Here is a 17,822-nt window from a genome sequence, read left to right as displayed (position 1 = left end):
TACCCACTGAGTTTACGTAGAACTTGAATTATCTCTTCCCATCCCATTCCAAGAGCAAAAATAAAAAAAAAACTAAAAAAAAACTAAAAAAAAATAAAAAAAAAAATACCACGACAAATTCTTGGAGAAGTACGGCCACAAACGGAAAAACCGTTTCTTTCCTCGGTGTTTTCTTTATTCTGTATTCCGATCTGGACACACATTATTGTTCGATTATGTTTCGAGAGCTGTTTGAAGAGATTTGACTGAAAGTGCCGTACAGAAAGAACTCACACAGGCCATTACCAGTGAAAATCAAATGTGCCTTCATTCTTTTTTTTTTTTTTTTCGTTTTACACTATTTACAATTAACTGTGCTTTGCTCGCATATGATCGTTATGATGTGATTAATTAATATATACAGTTCCCTATTTAGATCCTGCATTTACTGTACTTCGAATGCGAAGAAGTACGGGGAAAATTTTGGTTGATGGACCAGTTCCTTTACCCCGCGAATAATTCTCTCATTATCTTGTCGATTGCTTCAAAACGCCTGAGGCAATTTCTTGCAGCCATGCCAATTCAATTCGAGAAACAGACCGCGCGTATCCCTTTGTTGTGAATACGTGTTCGATGTATAATATCGCAGGGCATGGACCTATTTCATCGCCACTATTCATGAATAACATCGAGGACGGATGGATCGATATTGGTTCCCCTGTTGGCGTTGTTCTAAAAGATTTATCAGGCATTCCAATTGCAGTGTTCTTGACAAACCCATATAGGAAACATTTTAAAACACCCGCAATGTCTGGCGGCTGCAACAGATTCGTAGCAATGTCTTCTTCTGGTTGTAGGGTGTCCTGTTTTGTTTTAATTTCTACCGGTTCATTGTACAGTCTCTTCATATACCCTGTCAACTGTTCTCTGACTTTAATCACGTTTTTGAATCCACGCTGAGATACACATAACTGTTTACACCATTCTTGTTTCTCCGAATTGCTTTGTAATGATTGATACATGTCGAATAACTCTTTTAGCATGATTAGGTCACCGTGCTTACTGCCTAGGGTACATAATGCCCTTCTTCTTTCGTTGACCTCATCTCGTTCCTCAGGCAATGGGTTTAACACCAAGTTTTCAACACTCAGACATGATACTATATCTATGACGTATGGCAATACTTGAGTCTCTTGAGCATGAATCAAAACGTTACTTAGATGTGGTGCTAAAGGTAATAGCGCCATCTTGCGACCTCTATCAGTGACACGACCCTGTTCATTGAGAGCACCAAGTTCATATAATTCTTTTAGCCCCGAGATAATAGCTTCTTTCCCTGGATGTTCTAGCCACGACCAGTTTACAATATCTTGTACGCCGTACTGTTTCAACATCAAGATAGGGGACGTAATTTCACATCGAGTAATTTCGGACTCAGATTGTTTCGGCAGTTGTTTGTAATCAGCTTCTGTAAATAATCTAAAACATTTACCTGAACTTTCTCTGCCTGCACGACCGGCTCTTTGTGCTACACTAGCCTTTGAAACAGGAACAGTTAGTAACGTAGCTAGCCCCAACTGATGCCTCCAAACTTTCACCTTCCTTAATCCACAGTCTATCACATATTTAACTCCAGGAATGGTAACAGATGTTTCCGCAATGTTAGTCGCCAATACGATTTTTCTTTTGAATCCCTTTAAAGGTTCGAAGACTTTAGCTTGATCTTTTGGTGGTAATGCAGCATAAAGTGGGTATGCTGTGATGCGTGGTACAGATTCGTCTAAATATGGAATGATTTTGTTTAAAATGGCCACTGCTTTATCAATCTCTTCTTGCCCCGGTAAAAAACAGAGTATATCTCCTGTAGTTTCTGAACTGTTTAACTGAACTGAACAGCGTACCACACTATCCACTATATCTTCACAAGGTCTGGGTAGATAATATCTGTCTACTTTGAATTTGCGGCCTTCAACGAATAGTATAGGTGCGTTCGAAAAGAATTTGCTGAATAGATCTGCTTGTAATGTGGCAGACATTACTATTACTTTCAAATCTTTCCTTTTGGTCAGTTGAAGTTCCTTCAAAAAACCTAAAATCAAATCCGTCAATATAGTTCTCTCATGTGCTTCATCTATGATTATGCATTTATAATTGGATAGGTTCTTGTCCAGCATTAATTCTCTGATTAACATACCATCTGTCAAGTATTTCAATTTAGTTCTTGTCTTGTGACTTTTATTATCAAACCGAACAGAATAACCAACTTCGTGACCAATTCTACATCCGTGCTCTTGCGCCACCCGAGTTGCAAGATTGATTGCTGCAACTCTACGTGGTTGAGTAACAGCTATGGCCCCTTTGTGCATCGGAGAAATCTCATCCATCAAAAATTGGGGAATTTGTGTAGATTTACCAGAACCTGTTTCACCAATCAATATGGTAACTGGATTAGCTTTAATGTGAGACACGATCTTTTCCTTATTCTGGAATACTGGTAAACTCTCACGCCCTTTCAATAACCTCAGTGCCCTTGTCTTTAACTCTTTATTTGACACATGATCCAAGGCTTCGGAATCCGAATCCCCAGTATCTCCATCTTGATGGTCATCAAAAGTAACTACGGTCTTCTTCCCAGCGTGACGTTTTAACGGGTTTGCATTGGATTTCTTCTTTCCAATGGACTTCCCATTCTGCCGGTCTTGAACCGCTTTACTCTTCTTTCCCATCTGAGTGATAGGTCTATAGTTGAATCAAACTCGAGTGGGTCAACAAATAAGGAAGCTGTAGATCCTCACTGCTAGCTCCTTACAGCAAGTGGTTGGCAATAATAGCAATAATCTCAACTCAAGAAAGCTGAAAAGACCTTTGACAAAACCAAGCTTGTAATTTTCCATAGCTCATCGCATCTCATCTCTGGAAATAGCTACTATTTACGTTTCTGCTGAAAATTTTCTTAGCTCATCATCGATTCAATATTGCCAATGAAAAAAAAAACTGATATTGTTGATACATCTGGCATAAGATGATGGCTGACAAGAAGTCCTGAATGTATATCACACCTAACTCTCTTGCTTCACTTTCAAGCGTTACAGAGGAACTCTCATAATAAACGATTAGTCTATTATTCAATACTATACTGGAACGATATCCATTTATCAGCAGTGACAAATTCTCATCATTGCCTTAACATAGAGAAGGAATAACACCATCAAGAGAAAATTAGTTTATATATATATATATATAAACTAATGCTGTCTTCGGTGTAGTAAAAGAGTATCATATTCTTTGAACAGGGTGCTCTTTACTGGGCTGCGTCTCTTAATTGTAATTCCACGATGATTTGAACAGTGTTGAACTTGTATTTTCTCAAGCACCTTCGAAACTGAAAAAAAAAGCTTTATTTCAGCATGGTAGATAAACTCAACCTACAGCGTTAGACCTATAGGGGACCGTTCACCAATCACATCTGGGGAAAACTATATATTATCTGTGGCTACGACGTTAACCACTGCATCTACTATCTACATTTCACTCTCTCATCTTTTTTCCCGTGATATGAGTATACTTTCTAGAGCTGCTAATAAGTTGCAACCGGGCAAGACGCTACTGGTTCCAAAAAACAAATTCAAAGTAGCAGATGAAGAATGGGGACATCTACCTGAGTACGTGGTTCCAGCAGCTAACAAGATTGTACATCCATTCTACCAATATCCTAATGCTACCGAACGCACAGCTTTGTGCATCACTGAAAGGAATCCAAAACTTTTCAATGGGAAGCCGGTATTACCAGCATTTGTGAGACACCCAGTGACAAGTGAATCTACTCTAGTGGAATCCAGATTGAGTTTTGACACAGTTAAAGATGTATCAAAATGGGTTCAGAGAATACATAAATCCGGAGACCGTCTCTTTCATAAAGTCAACATTACTTCATCAGACTCCGGACCAAAAGTGAGAAAAACGAAACTGACCTCGGAGTCTCCATTTGTTAAACAATTAGACAACTTTTTGAACAGCCATCCACAGCTGTCATTCGAGACATTAGACAGTGAATTGAGCAAGCTATTCATATTCCATAAAGGTCAGGAAGTTATCTATTTGGAGGAGATTTTTTTGTACATATTGCAGAGAGACAACTTAACAGTTCCGCAATGGAAGGCCACCTTGAAAACTTTACCAAAATATGTTGGTAAGGAAATAGATGATATTGATATGCTCAACACATTATTGATTCAATGGGTTCTCTCGGGAGAACAGTTATTCACGAAAATTGATACACCAGCCCTTAACCTACTGTGGAACGTGATAAAGAGTAGCAGGGAATCTTTAAACCAAAATATAATAACTAATCTCAACAATGTTCAACTTGATAAGCTTTTTGATACATTCTTAAAGGGTAAGGATATCAAGGTGTCGCGGATTTTACTAGAAACTTTGGCATCTCGCCGTATTATGCCATCTCTACCGTCCATAGAAGAATACATTGAACTCGTCGGACAGGCTGGTCAGGAAACAGATGCAGGCATTGTTCCACTTGAAAGAAAATCAAAACTTTATCTTTTGCACGTACTTTCCCCGGTATTCGCCTCTAATTTAACATGCAGAATGACTGATCTCCTGTTACCATACTGTATTCACCAATCAGAGATATTTGCTTTGTTGGACTTAGCCCTCAAATCAAAATACTCTAAAGACATTGCAAAATCTTGTGTCAACAACTTCGTGCTTAGAATCGCACAGTTGAAGGACTCTCAAGTGGACAATAGTCTTAACATTTCTTCATTATATTATAGAATTAAGGCATACAATAATGGAACTGTACCGAATGCAAATCTTCTTGCTTTTATCATAGCATTACTCACTAACTCTAACTTTAGAGCAGTACAGACCATTATCAACGAACAACCTGTCAAAGAGATCACCAAAGTTATCGAAGTTGTCAAAAATCAAACCACCTTTATTGATCAGTTTGGATTTACTGGAGTTGATAGAGAGACGCTACTGCACTTTTTGAACAATAGAGCATAGTTTCCAACATTCAAAATGATAGATTGTTCAAACACATGTTATAGATTACTAAAACAATTTAAACCTTACTCCCGAATTACTGTAAATAGTGCTAATATAGTGACATTTTTTTTTGTTGATGTTTCACATCTGTTTCAGCTGCTTTCTGGTATTGATTCTTACGGTATAAAAGGAGATTTAGAAAATGGGTGAGGCAAAATCTTGTTAATGAATTACCAGATCACACCAAGCTTGGGATACTGTTCTAATCCATTCACGAGAAGCCATCATGTGGTTTCTTGTTTTCAGCATATGGATCGCTTCCGGTCAATTACTGCCACATATTTCTAACGTAATAGAAAAGGAGCTCGATCAACTAGAAATAACAGAGTTATCCCGTGAATACATCAATAATAAATTTCCCATCACTCAGTCAAGCTGTGTTAAAAATGCCTTGGGAGAGTTTCTCGAAATATGTATGAGGAAAGGTTTCGAATTTGTTGATGCAGATTTGAGAGTCATCACCGCAGTACGCTTATCAGTTTGTGAATTTGAGTCATCTGGGTTAACCAACTACCCAAGCGAATGTCATGAAAAACGATTAGGTGGGATAGATACTATAAGCTGCGTCAATGCTTTGGAGTCATCTCCGCAGTGGTGGACAACATACAGTGGAAACTATCAAAATCTTCCACATATTTGCATGGAGAATTCGTTACCGTTCGAAAAGGAACAGATCCTTGAGCTATTCTTGAATATTACTGACATGTACTCAGAATTTCAAAGAAATATAGAAAACTATTGGAAAAGTTTTAGTTCTGATCTAGAAATCAATGGTAAGGAGAATATTGACATGATCCAAAATTTATTCAATTCACTGGTCAATGATTTAATCCAAAATCACAAAATGAAGGACGAAGAATTAATCACTGAATTTGACAAGATGAAGGCAGAGTTTGATATCCGATTCTTTAATTTTACTGAATCATTTGACAATCTCAACGATGAGGTGAATGAAGATCTATCATTAATAAAATCTCACTTAATTGAAACTTTTCGGCAAGTCGACTCAGAATACATGGCACAACTTCAAAAGAACAAAAATTCCACAGACAAAGCCTTCAATGAATTAGAATCTATGTCGACTTATATCTTGGATCACCAGAAGACATCCATGGAACTTATTGACAGCTTTTTCTCAGATCTAATAGACCTAACCCGTGATAAAAATCTAGTAATTAGCGATGAGTTAATGCAGACACAAGAAGAAACTATACACCTCATATTTCAATACAATAAACTAGTGCATGAATCTGTTATACCATTATTGACTGACGATCTTTTACCTGTCGTCAGAGGTGTGTCAAATTCCATTGTTGAAAATTTAGACAACATGAATGTTGAACTTACAAGCCATTTGGAAAATGTATCACAAACCATCGAAGTAAAATTTAAGGCCTTAGAAAAGGAAACAGACAGATCTCTTTTAAAGGCAAAAGAGGTTGAATCAAATTTGCGAAACTTAAATAACCTTGTGAGTACATCCTTGAAGGGGTTACAAACTATTGTACGGTTATTAACGTTTTTGTTAAAACGGCAGGTCGTTTTGGTAGGGATCCTGCAGATCTTTTTAAGGAAATACATCTCGATGAATCTATACCTATACGCAATAGCAGTAGTTGTAACAGCATTAGCTGGATCTAAAGTGGGATCATGGGGCTCATTACTAATGAAAAGTTTTGTCACTCGATAGAAGGTATTATTTGCCAGAGCCATAAGTTTGAATGTTTTATTTTCGACATCGTACACATGTTACATAGTGAAAATACAAGAGGAGAATGCCAGCAAAACTCATCAAGAGTAGTCGCCGTAAAAAACAATTATTCGTTAAAAAGGTTTTGTTGTAGAGGTAGGGCCAGCCAATTCAATACTTGGAGTATACTACTCTATCGTCATCTTCTTCCTCCTCTTCGTCACGGTGCGGGAAATAAGTTGGGTCATTCAAATACTTTAGATCCTCTACCGGTCTTTCACCTTGTGGAGTAATTCTTACGTTGTGCCTGGTGACTGGATCTTCCCAGTCCACAGAAGCTGAATGTTGAAGTCTTCTGTTATCCCAGACAGCAACGGTACGGGGTCCCCATCTAGCACGCAATTGCAAATCGTGGGAGTTTTCAACCAAACTATACAAGAAGTCCAACAATAAATCGGATTCTGGTGTTTTCAATTCTACGATTCTTCTTGAGAAAGATCTATTAACAAACAATGATTTCTTTTTCAAAACTGGATGAACCCTAACCAATGGGTGAATGTGGGTAACTGGTGCTCTTCTTTGAATACCACCGTTACTCTTTGAATTGAACGCTTGCTCTTTTGAAGAGTGAATCACGTGCAATGTGCTCAAATACTCTTGGAAATGTGGCGACAGTCTTTCAAAAGCTTCAATCGTGTCTGCAAACAAAGTGTCACCACCAGATTCTGGACCTTCCAATTGAGCAAAGAAGGTATAACCAGCCGGTTGTAATTCATAAGAGACATCAGTATGGAAACCAATAGAAGTAGTTTTGTCTCTGAAAACTCTATTGAATTCAGTACGGTCAGGACGCCTGAAAGTCACATGCAAGTGCGAATGGCCTTCCGGAGCACCGGATGTTTGGTGGATGTGCAACTTCCCGAAATGTCTGCCGTATTCCTCAGCGTATCCAGGGCCCTTGTCGACAAAATCCTGATCTTCAAGAATGACAACACCTCTTTGAGCAATGAGCAAAGCCAATTCATCTTTGGCAGCGTCACTCAATTGAGTTAATTGTAAGCCCTTAATCTCGGTACCTAATTTTGGAGTAATTGGCTTTAAAGTGACCTTGCCATTCAACAAATTTGGGAAAGATGGATCGGCTCTTAGACCAGGGTCTTCAAACTTGTGGAATTCCAAAGGTGGATACTTTTCATTAGGATTCCAAGCCGGCAAAAAATCTGGATATGCCACCTTTTGTCTATAAGCCTTTGCAATCCTCAAAACACCATCCTTGCCAATCTCATCTTGACCAGCATAGAAGTGGGTGTCGTAATTACCGTCTGATCTTTTAGCGATATCAACAGGCATCTTTTAAAACTTTATTTTTTTGGAGGAGATCGTTACTTTGGACGTCAGTACTTTTTTCCTTGATGACTCTTTATCCCGAAACTACACGAATAAGAATACCTTGTAACTTAAGTGTCTTGTCAACAGGCAGGATGTCTGTTGAATTACAATTATTATGCTTTGTTTAATTTATTGACAATTGAGCATCAACTTCGAAATTAAACCTTTGCAAACTACCGTTGTGATTATGTGCAAACCTCTTCTTTATATAAGTTTGTTACCTTGACATCTTATTCCAGAATGCCTGAAACCGAATGGGTGTAAATGAGTAATTATGCTTAGTAAATTAGCAACACTTCACGATTCATATTATGAATTGCTAATTGACACCCAAGTCTTACTTGAAGACACCATTATGGTTCAATTACTATTGACACACCTCGTCGATGACTGCCTCAGCAAAATTACAATTCATGCCGGCAAAATGCTTATATCACGGGATATTTCAAACTTGAGATACTCGTCATGTAGCTGCATCTTATTACTAATGCAGCAATTACTTATTAGCCGTTACTCTAGTTCTAATTTCGAGTCTTTTCTAGTCCAAATCTCATTAACTTTCATAGCGTACTATTTTCTCTTCCTTGTGTTTGTCGCCAGGCAGACCTCGGAAAAAGACTTAAAAAGACACAATGAGACAAAATTTGGAGGGATCGGCAAGACTGAAAAAGTAGTCAGAAGTCTCCGGCGAAGAGTAACCTAGAATAAAAATGGAAACTATGGCTACTTCTGCAATAGCGGTTCAAAGGAAGACTTTAAGTTTGACAGTGTGTGGAGATACTTTCTCGGTATATCTACCAAGCCTTTTATCTGACGGGTATAATCCGGATTTCTCTTCGGATTGCGGTGAAATCAAGGGTTGTCTTTGACAGATAATGGCACTCTCGATCTCCAGAGCCGTAAAAGTCTAACAGTGCAAGCATATATACTCAAAATTCCAGACTCAAAAAATGCGCAACTCACCTCTGACTGTTTCTCTGGTCATGTTATTTTCTGATCACGTTTTGGTCTTGACGTTTTTTTTAGTCTATGTACGATGAATACTGAACTGCACTATATAATATGATGATGATATTACAGGAATTACGGGCATGATGCTTATTCTACTTCATCGTTTGTTCTGGTTTCATTGGGGTAGTTGGATGGAATACAACACGAATGGCTCATACTCTGTATCAACTAAAGAAGCGTACTCGTGTAATGAGGTATCATTACGGTTGATCTTACCACGTTTATCTTTAGAGAAAGCGTTACCTGCCAAATAGCTAAACTGTTCGATAAGCTCTGACTTGCATGCAGATAGTTGCTTGGGAGGAACTGCAATTATTTTCGTTAGAAAGAATGGCGGTAAACCATAACGCAAAACACTCTCGACGTAGACACGTAAAGCCTTGATGTGCAGCCAATTGACGAACACGTCTTGGAAAGCAGTCTTGGCCAATCTAATCAATTGGACACGTAAACTTTGCTCTTGGCTGGCGGCTGTATCATGTTCTTTTTTCAACTGATCAATTAACTCTTCTGAATAGGCAAAGTCACGTGGAATGTATTTTCTTTCTCTGCAGGCGTTTTGGAAATCGTGTTGAAACTTTTTGAAAAGGTGGACGTTATAAAGAATAAACTCGTCATCTTGTTTCAACACCGTTGCTGAACCCGGTACCACTTTCTCTGCCAATGTCTCGTAATGCTTCTCGAAATCCTGTTTCAAGGTCTTGGGCACTGCTACCAATACAGTGGTCAAATATTCACTGTTTAAAATGAAATCTTCAGCCTTCACAATATCATGCAATGATCTTACTGACAAATCACCAGTTTTCTTTCTTTCGGCAGCTGCGAAGTTGGACTTAGCATTATTGTAGTTTGAATAAGTCGATCTTACATCTGCATCCAATTGGAAGGATTCTATAGATAAATCGTGAATCAACTCTTTCACAGATTTTTCAAGCTTGAACTTTCTTGAATCCCATTGGAAATGGGTCAAAAATTCAGGAATCGACTGTTTATTAATACTGATAGCGGAAGCTTGTGTGTCAGTTAAAGCATTTAAAATTTCCACGATTTTTTGTAATGATGAATAGATTTGGGAATCAATCTTTGCCAATTCCTCCGATTGTAAGACAAGAGTATCCAAGGATCCAATCTTGAAATCTGGGATAGGGAAATCTGATACGTAACTTCTACCAGAAATCAATCCAGTTTCAAGCCATGTGGAAACATCTCTCTCAGGGTTTTGTGAAGGTTTAGCATTCTCCGGCAAGGATACTAGTATAAAATCTTTAGCAGTGTACAATGCAGTTGTCATGTTGTAATCAGTTTTATATTCTGTATCTTTTTTTCTGATGTTTGGCTGGTGACTATCGTGATGTACAAACTATCAATGAGGATGTTAAAGTTTGACCGTGTAGAATAAAATGAGAAAACTTAAAAAGAAGTCACGACTTTTTTTCTTAGGTAAATTGCAGCAAACGATTGGAGATTAGATTACTCACTAAAAGGGCTGCTTATCTGCTCTTTTTCCTATTGCATTGACCCTTTATGGTTGAAAACCCCTATCAGTTGTATCCACTTCTTAAATTTTAAAACGAGATTAATCTATTAAGAAGATTTCGAAAATTAGTTGAATGCTTCCATATGAAGGAAATATCGTATGAAGTGATTAAAGAGTCAAATGTATAACGACATGCACCATATCTGGCTGGTGCAGTTACAATAAAGAGTGTCCATTGAATTTCATGAGATTGTTTTCGTGTTCTATTTCATGAGATTTAACTAAGTTAAAGCCGTACGTAAATTAATTATACAAACCGAGAAGTGGAAAATGTACTAAGAGGTTGAAAATAAGAGTATGTGAAAAAAACGAGATTAGGAATTGATGAAATATTGCTTGGAGCGCAGTGAAACATCTTGCTTATTTCAAGACCTTACCATCGACAATTTCCTTGTTTTCACCGTTAACAACAACTGGCTTATCCCAAGCCCACATGTTGTTGATGAATTCCTTGTCTTCTTCCTTTGTTGGGTCCAACTTGGAGTATTCGTAGGATTCCCAATCTGGAGCCACATCGAAGGCTGGGGCAAAGTCTTGACCACGGACAACGATGGCACCGACAATACCGTTGTTGTTGTTTTCACCATAAACGACTAGACAACCGAACATGTATTTAACAGAGGCGGACAATCTGTTGAAGAAACCACCAACTAAGTTGTTGGACATGAAAGTCAAGGTTAATTCATCGTTGTATTTGTAACCAACCTTCCAGATGGAGTATTCTTCAGGGTTGAAGTGTTCCCAGAACCATGGTAAGGCAACTGGTCTTGTGTCTTCGTTAGAGTAAGTTCTCTTCCATTCTTCCAAGTTGAAGGTGGCCTTACCCAAAAGTTCCAATGGATGCTTTGGCTTCTTTGGTTGTTCGGCTTCAGCAGCTGGAGCTGGAGCGGCAGCAGCTTCTTCCTTCTTCTTTGGTTGTTCCTTCTTTGGTTGTTCCTTCTTTTCCTTCTTTGGAGGAGTGTATTTCAAAGCTTCTTCAGCGAATTCGGTCTTACCGAAAGCTTCAGAGATGATTGGGGAAGCGACAACGGTCTTGAACCATCTGACAGTGGCAGGGTTGGCAGCTCTCCACTTAGCATCCAACAAAGTGGACAAAGCTTTAGACAAAATAGCAGCACCGAACAAATCAGCCAAAGTGATTCTCTCGCCAGCCAAGTAAGTGTAGTTCTTCAATCTGGCTTCGAATACGGAACCGATAGCATTCAATTGTGCCAAGCTGGTGTCAACGGATTTCTTGTTGTATGGAACCCTACCAACGATTGGCAAGAGAGCGCCCATCACGGCATTTGGCATGTCGCTGTTGGATAGAGAAACCCATTTCAAGATTTCAGCTTCTTCTCTAGCGTTCTTACCCAATAGAGAAGCCTTCAATTCTTCATCTTCGGAGGTGTTGACGACTGATCAAATACGATTGGGGAAAAGGGAAAGATTTCCGGATAAATTTGTTAGTAAAAAGAGGAACACATGAGAAAGTCATTGAGTTTCCCATGGGTTCCATTCTTCAAACAATTTGAAGCAATTGATGATTTTTTGTTAATTTTCATTTCTGATGTCAGAGTATACATTTTCGACACGTGAGTGTTACCATGTTTTATTAAACTTTTTACCCATTCAGACAGGGATAACTGTATAATTGAAAGGTTCTCATCATTATCAGAAGATAAAAAATTAAATTCATCCAAGGCTTCAATTGAGTAGAACAGAAGGGACGGGGAAAACCTCAATATATTCAATTGAAATAAAATGTGAAAAAATCTCACACATACTGTAATAAGCAATAGCAATTAATTCGTGCAACTTGAAACCGTCTTCGCCAATGAAAGCTGGTGTCTTATGCAATGGGAAGTTGCTGGTGAATTCCTTATTTTCAGCAGCAGTAACATCAACAACGTTGACGTCTACCTTGAAGTACTTAGCCAAAGCTTTAGCCAAGATACTTCTTGGGGAAGGAGGCAGAACAAATAAAGTGCTTTGAGCCATTATGAAATGATATCCAACAAAAAGATGCTTCTGTATGGACGTCCTTATGACCTGAACTGAATATTGAAAATCAAACTTGAACACACACTGCACAAACAAATAATTGTGTTCTGAATCGAAGTAACAAGAATGGAAAAAATTTACTATTAATCGTACCCATAACATATTTATACAAAGTAAATGTGAGAAGTTTTGAAAAAAAAAACTGAAGAAAAAAAAAAACTTGGAAAAACATAAAAATTTTGAATAGTCATTTTTCCTTATACGGGCTATTTTAACTGTAGTGATCAAGTAAGTAATTGAAAGGCCTTTAGAGCTTCTTCTTTTCACGTAGCGGCTGGAACAAAAAGAAATTTGTTTTGGATTTTCAATTTTTGGCTTCGAGAGATGAGCCGTGGGTAATGATTGGGGGCAAGTATCATTGGCTATGAGGGCATTGTCAAATGGCTAGAAGAATGATGGTGTACATGTGGCAACAATAAAATGGTTGAAGTCTGTTACTGTACAGTACTTCTGTACATTGTATATACAGAAGTCATCTTCCGCTCGTTTTGACTAAGGTCACGTGACTTATTTAAAGTGTATTCTTTTTTTTTTGTAATTTTCCCTGTAGAAAAGAAACCTCAAAGATTCACCATACGTGATATTCTCAAAACCGTATATAGAAAATTTTCAGCTCATCGCACCGGACAGGTACAGAGACTTAACTTGTTCTTACAGCAATGTACTTATCAGTACTAAGATTCGTTTAGTAAGAAGGATATTATTTACACAGCTCAGTTGTACCAATCCACCCTGACATGAGCAATTCTCTTGAAGAACGGTTGAAATCGAATTCTAGCGCCTTTGAAGGGCTACTTTCGTTGATACCTGCGAAATATTACTACGATGACAAGACACAGGAACAATGGAATGCCAAGAAGAAGAGCAAAGGGCAATTGAAGGAGGATAAGAAATCGAAATTGGATCCTGAGCAGCAGGACGATGAATCCAGCTCTGCCCTCGAAGTTATGAAGAAGAAACAAGCTCAGGCGAAAGCTGTGGTTTTACCAGGCCAAAAGAAGATCCAACGTGAACTACTAGACGCAGAGTCTGAAACATCGTCCGAAGATGATGAAGACGAAGAGGACGAAGAAGAGGACGAGGAGGAGCAAACCGAGGAACAAGAATCTGACGAAGTACCGGAAATAAACATTTCTCAAACTTTGGGCGAATCTGAGAGTATAGCGGTGATCTTTGATGATGATGGAAACCCAGTAGATCAGAACAAACAGAAGCAAGAGAAAGAGCGTATACAGAAAAAACAGGAGGCCATCGAACGTACCAAAGATGACTCTTCTCAGAAGAAGAAGAAGATGGAAGAATTACGCTGTAAACTACAGGAGAAAATCAAAGCTTTAAAGGAGAAAAGAAAAGCCCCAGGAACCAAGGTGGAAGGTGCGCCAAGTTCAAGAGAAGCTATTCTTGCTCAAAGAAAACGTAGACAAGAGGCAAGGGCCACCAAGTTAGATTCTGAAAAAGCTGGTGATGTGTCTTCTGATGATAGCGCAGATTCTGATTCGGACTCGGATGCAGAAGATGCTCACGTTTCCAAGAAACATCGTCGCAATGGTGATGAAGAGATTTCAGCCAAAGATGTTATGTTCCAAAGTATTCAATTCAATGACGGTACAAAGGCTACATCTGATTTATCGCATGTAAGAAAGGGTGAAAGAAAAAAGGGACCTGCCAAAAAGGACGTTAAAGCTCATTTAAGACTGCTAGAGACAAAGAAACAATCATTAGAATCAAGAGATGAATTGGATCAAATTAAACTGAAAGAGAAGGAAAAATGGCAAAAAGCCATGTTGCAAGCAGAAGGTATCAGGCTTAAAGATGATGAGAAACTACTTCGCAAAGCTTTGAAGCGTAAAGAGGCTAAGAAGCGTAAGTCGACCGTCGAATGGCGTGAACGTAAACAAGTGGTAGAAAACACTGTTGCCGAAAGACAGAAGAGAAGAGAGGAAAATCTACAGATTAGAAAGGACAATAAAGGTAAGAAGAAGAGCAAACAACAGAAGATGAAGAGAAAATTCAAGGGAACTGCCCATTTGAAGAAAAGAGCAGGATTTGAAGGACGTATGAAAAGTGTCAAGAAGAAATGAGCCTTAATCAACTAATATTCTCCATCCAACAAATAAAAGCATAATATCATATTTCATCCTTTCAAGTTATAGATTAACCTTTTACTTTTACTTTTGCATCTCTATTTTTATATACTGACACCCAATGATATATAAAAATAAATATAATCAAACCCAGAATGTAATAATGCATAAAATCTCTATTACCATGTAGTCTTTAATAATGGATTTCAGAAGCCAATGTGCGGTTATTTCTTTTCATTCATTTTAAACTGCGTTCGAAAAATCATGAAAATGGTTCAGACGCAATAGTATAGATGAAATAAGGTATCTCGATGAGATGAGGTTGAAGAGGTTCACTCCAGCGAAACAAGGCAACGTTGCAGAAGAGAAAGATTCTATATTGCATAATGCTGAATGTGATAACCTGTCGAAGTCGATTAAGTTTACTCGTTACACCAAGACAACTTCGATATATACGAACCAAAAGTTTATCAAATACTATCTCCACTATAAAGAAAAATGCTGATAATGCAATGCATATACAGGAGAAGCAAGACATTGCTGTTTTGAAAAAACATGACTTCACTGAAGTTGATATAAACTCTGGTGTGAATTCTTGGTTCTTATCATATTTAGCGGTGACAAATCCGGGCTTCAAGAAATCAAAGAAGAATCTTCGAAAATTAAAGAAACAGAAGGAAACCTCATTGAAGGATGTGGTAGAATACTTACTTCTGGAATCAGAAAATGAAATAAAAAGACTTCAAACCATGTCTCCCGAAGAAATTAATCGTCATTTTACTCAAAATAAGGATAGCGAAATATTTGACGATTCCACGGATATAGAAAACCTTGATGAAAAAATTATACAACAAGTGGTTTACGATGAAATGAAACCCAAGCTACATGCATTGACTAACACAAATCATCTTTTAGATTTATTAGAGAAGACTTTATCCGACACATCAGTTGTCGATAAAAGTCAAATTATTTCCTTAGATCAAATGGTACAAGCATTTGAATTATCGAAATTGATACCTAATTTGAAATACCGTCTCAGAGGACAGTATCTTACTGGCCAACTAATCTATGGACTCAAGAAAGTCAGATTGGACCCTGGAAATGAATCCTTTTACATTGATTCTCTTTTACATTTCAGGAAATTCAAAACTGCAGCAGCATTGTTCGAGAGTTATAAACGTCGTGTCAACGAGCGGTGGTGGTATGAAGTTGGTATGATGATTTATTTGAGGAGCAACAAGTTCCATAAGTTTAATAATTTGTATTTGGAAACAATGGACACGTTTGGGGAGAATTATATTAGACCTGATGTCATACTATCCGCTATCAGAAAACTATTGTTCGTAAGACATGTGCAAAAGGCCAGACAATTGACAGATCATCTTCTGTCTATGGTTAAGACCTATGGTTGGGCGGAAGATAATACTAGTGAAGCTGCCGCTGGCGGACGCAGCACAGTTTCAATGTCGAGGAATGGGTTTTTAAACTTCAATTCTTCAGAGGAAGCGAACAGCTTTCTCAATGAGAAACAAAAAGTTTCGAAGAAAGACTACTTATCTATGATTTCCTCATATATAATATATGGGTTCAGCAAAGAAGGTATGCAATTATTCGCCAATTTTGAACAGTCTACCAAAATGGACGGAGTACTATTCAATACACTTATTGTGAAATTAAGATTACAATGGCTCAAAGAGTTTGACTCGTTTGGAAAAGCGTTAGAACCATATTTATCACCAGACGAGGCAACCAAGAAATTAGAGCAACTAAAGGGTTGGTATAATGATGCAATGGAAAAACATAACTTCTCCAAAGTTAGAAATAGTTTCAGTTACTTGTTGTACGGTAATGTGAACGATTTGGTTAGATTTAGACGTGTTTCCGATGTATTACAGCAATACTTACTAGAATTCTTTTCTGCGGAATCTGATGAGCAAAACTTAGAGTTTAAATCTAAAAAGCTACAAATGATCATAAAGCTGCTTCTCATCGGTGATCGTGAGGATGCTGCATTAAAATTACTATCAAAGTTAGAAGAAGCAAAGAAAGAAGAAGCGAACAAAGATGTAGTCAAAAAAGGCGCATCAGTTTATCCTCCAGTAAATTCTCACCATTATTTTCTTTTCACCGAGTACTATCGAAACAAGTCGAATAGAACAGCCGAGCTTAAGGTGGAACAGATGATCCAGCGTGCTAATGAAAACAAAGTGAAACTCAATTCGTTGTTGTTATTGTCATTACTTAGACATTTTTTCTGCCAGGAGAGATATGAAGATTGTATCGTTCTAATTAATAGATTTTTCTCCACTTCAGAGTCTCTTGGGTCAAAGTCTTGCGAAATACCTCCACGAAAATTGTACAAAGAGATCTGGAAAGTATACCGAGGATACTATAGACTAATAAATTGTAAACTAAGAGGCAGTGATAACTGGATACACACTACGGTACAGAAACGAAAAGACATCAAAAGTAGACTTGATTATAAGATGTTCGATGTTTTTAATAAGATGACTATCGAGCACGGAACTCTTTTGAACTATGAACTTGTAAATATAGTTATAAGCGCATTCACCGCTAATAAAGAATGGAATAATCTATTTGCTGTTCTATGTTACATGCATGACGTTCAGATGTTGAACATTACCCCTTCCAGGGTAGAATATGTTAGGAAAGGGTTAAGGAAAGATTATATTGAACAACTAAAGATGAAGTTGGAAAAGCGTGACACACTTGACACTGAATTAGTCAGATCTCTACGCTTTAAATTAAAAGAAATAGAAGACAAAAGAGCCCTCAACAACCTAAAACTCGCTGGCATAGATGACGAGGAGAACTTCCAAAATTTATTGGCCGATCTAATGGAATATTTACGATTGATCAACTATAGCAAAGATCAATTGAATGAGAAGTTACAGCAATTAGGGTTGAATCCGAATGATTTGAAGTTTCACAGATACGTTGAATGAAGATTACCTGTATATATCTAGATAAGCGTTTTAATGATTGCATTTTTTTGGTA

The 17,822-nt window shown here is 37.8% G+C and overlaps 8 protein-coding genes and 1 non-coding gene across 9 annotated transcripts; 4 read left to right on the top strand and 5 right to left on the bottom strand.

Annotated features, from left to right (window-relative positions):
• Nucleotides 1–506: 506 nt before the first annotated feature.
• Nucleotides 507–2,705, bottom strand: DHR2 (RNA helicase; the record flags this gene model as incomplete). The annotated part of the gene is made up of 1 exon (XM_456248.1): nt 507–2,705. The coding sequence occupies one exon, from the start codon at nt 2,703–2,705 to the stop codon at nt 507–509; it is 2,199 nt and encodes a 732-aa protein (XP_456248.1).
• Nucleotides 2,706–3,534: 829 nt separating this feature from the next.
• On the top strand, nt 3,535–5,007 carry AEP1 (Aep1p; the record flags this gene model as incomplete). Its single annotated transcript, XM_456247.1, has 1 exon — nt 3,535–5,007. The coding sequence occupies one exon, from the start codon at nt 3,535–3,537 to the stop codon at nt 5,005–5,007; it is 1,473 nt and encodes a 490-aa protein (XP_456247.1).
• Nucleotides 5,008–5,275: 268 nt separating this feature from the next.
• KAR5 (Kar5p) lies at nt 5,276–6,739 on the top strand (the record flags this gene model as incomplete). Its single annotated transcript, XM_456246.1, has 1 exon — nt 5,276–6,739. The coding sequence occupies one exon, from the start codon at nt 5,276–5,278 to the stop codon at nt 6,737–6,739; it is 1,464 nt and encodes a 487-aa protein (XP_456246.1).
• Nucleotides 6,740–6,910: 171 nt separating this feature from the next.
• On the bottom strand, nt 6,911–8,089 carry JLP1 (sulfonate dioxygenase; the record flags this gene model as incomplete). The annotated part of the gene is made up of 1 exon (XM_456245.1): nt 6,911–8,089. The coding sequence occupies one exon, from the start codon at nt 8,087–8,089 to the stop codon at nt 6,911–6,913; it is 1,179 nt and encodes a 392-aa protein (XP_456245.1).
• Nucleotides 8,090–9,254: 1,165 nt separating this feature from the next.
• Nucleotides 9,255–10,430, bottom strand: VMA5 (H(+)-transporting V1 sector ATPase subunit C; the record flags this gene model as incomplete). Its single annotated transcript, XM_456243.1, has 1 exon — nt 9,255–10,430. One exon carries the CDS (start codon nt 10,428–10,430, stop codon nt 9,255–9,257), a length of 1,176 nt encoding a protein of 391 aa, XP_456243.1.
• A 606-nt stretch (nt 10,431–11,036) lies between these two features.
• TEF4 (translation elongation factor EF1B gamma) lies at nt 11,037–12,821 on the bottom strand (the record flags this gene model as incomplete). The annotated part of the gene is made up of 2 exons (XM_456242.2): nt 11,037–12,073; nt 12,443–12,821. 2 exons carry the CDS (start codon nt 12,819–12,821, stop codon nt 11,037–11,039), a joined length of 1,416 nt encoding a protein of 471 aa, XP_456242.2.
• SNR38 lies at nt 12,221–12,335 on the bottom strand. The gene has a single exon (XR_002633616.1). It is a non-coding gene; the product is annotated as a snR38 (small nucleolar RNA).
• Nucleotides 12,822–13,456: 635 nt separating the features above from the next.
• RRP14 (ribosome biosynthesis protein RRP14) lies at nt 13,457–14,800 on the top strand (the record flags this gene model as incomplete). Its single annotated transcript, XM_456241.1, has 1 exon — nt 13,457–14,800. One exon carries the CDS (start codon nt 13,457–13,459, stop codon nt 14,798–14,800), a length of 1,344 nt encoding a protein of 447 aa, XP_456241.1.
• Nucleotides 14,801–15,189: 389 nt separating this feature from the next.
• SOV1 (Sov1p) lies at nt 15,190–17,769 on the top strand (the record flags this gene model as incomplete). Its single annotated transcript, XM_456240.1, has 1 exon — nt 15,190–17,769. The coding sequence occupies one exon, from the start codon at nt 15,190–15,192 to the stop codon at nt 17,767–17,769; it is 2,580 nt and encodes an 859-aa protein (XP_456240.1).
• Between the last annotated feature and the right edge of the window lie 53 nt (nt 17,770–17,822).

The sequence above is a fragment of the Kluyveromyces lactis genome (genome assembly GCF_000002515.2).
Source record: "Kluyveromyces lactis strain NRRL Y-1140 chromosome F complete sequence".
Lineage (NCBI taxonomy): Eukaryota > Fungi > Ascomycota > Saccharomycetes > Saccharomycetales > Saccharomycetaceae > Kluyveromyces > Kluyveromyces lactis.
Note: the sequence above shows the minus strand (reverse complement) of the source record. Positions and strands in the feature narration are given on the sequence as shown.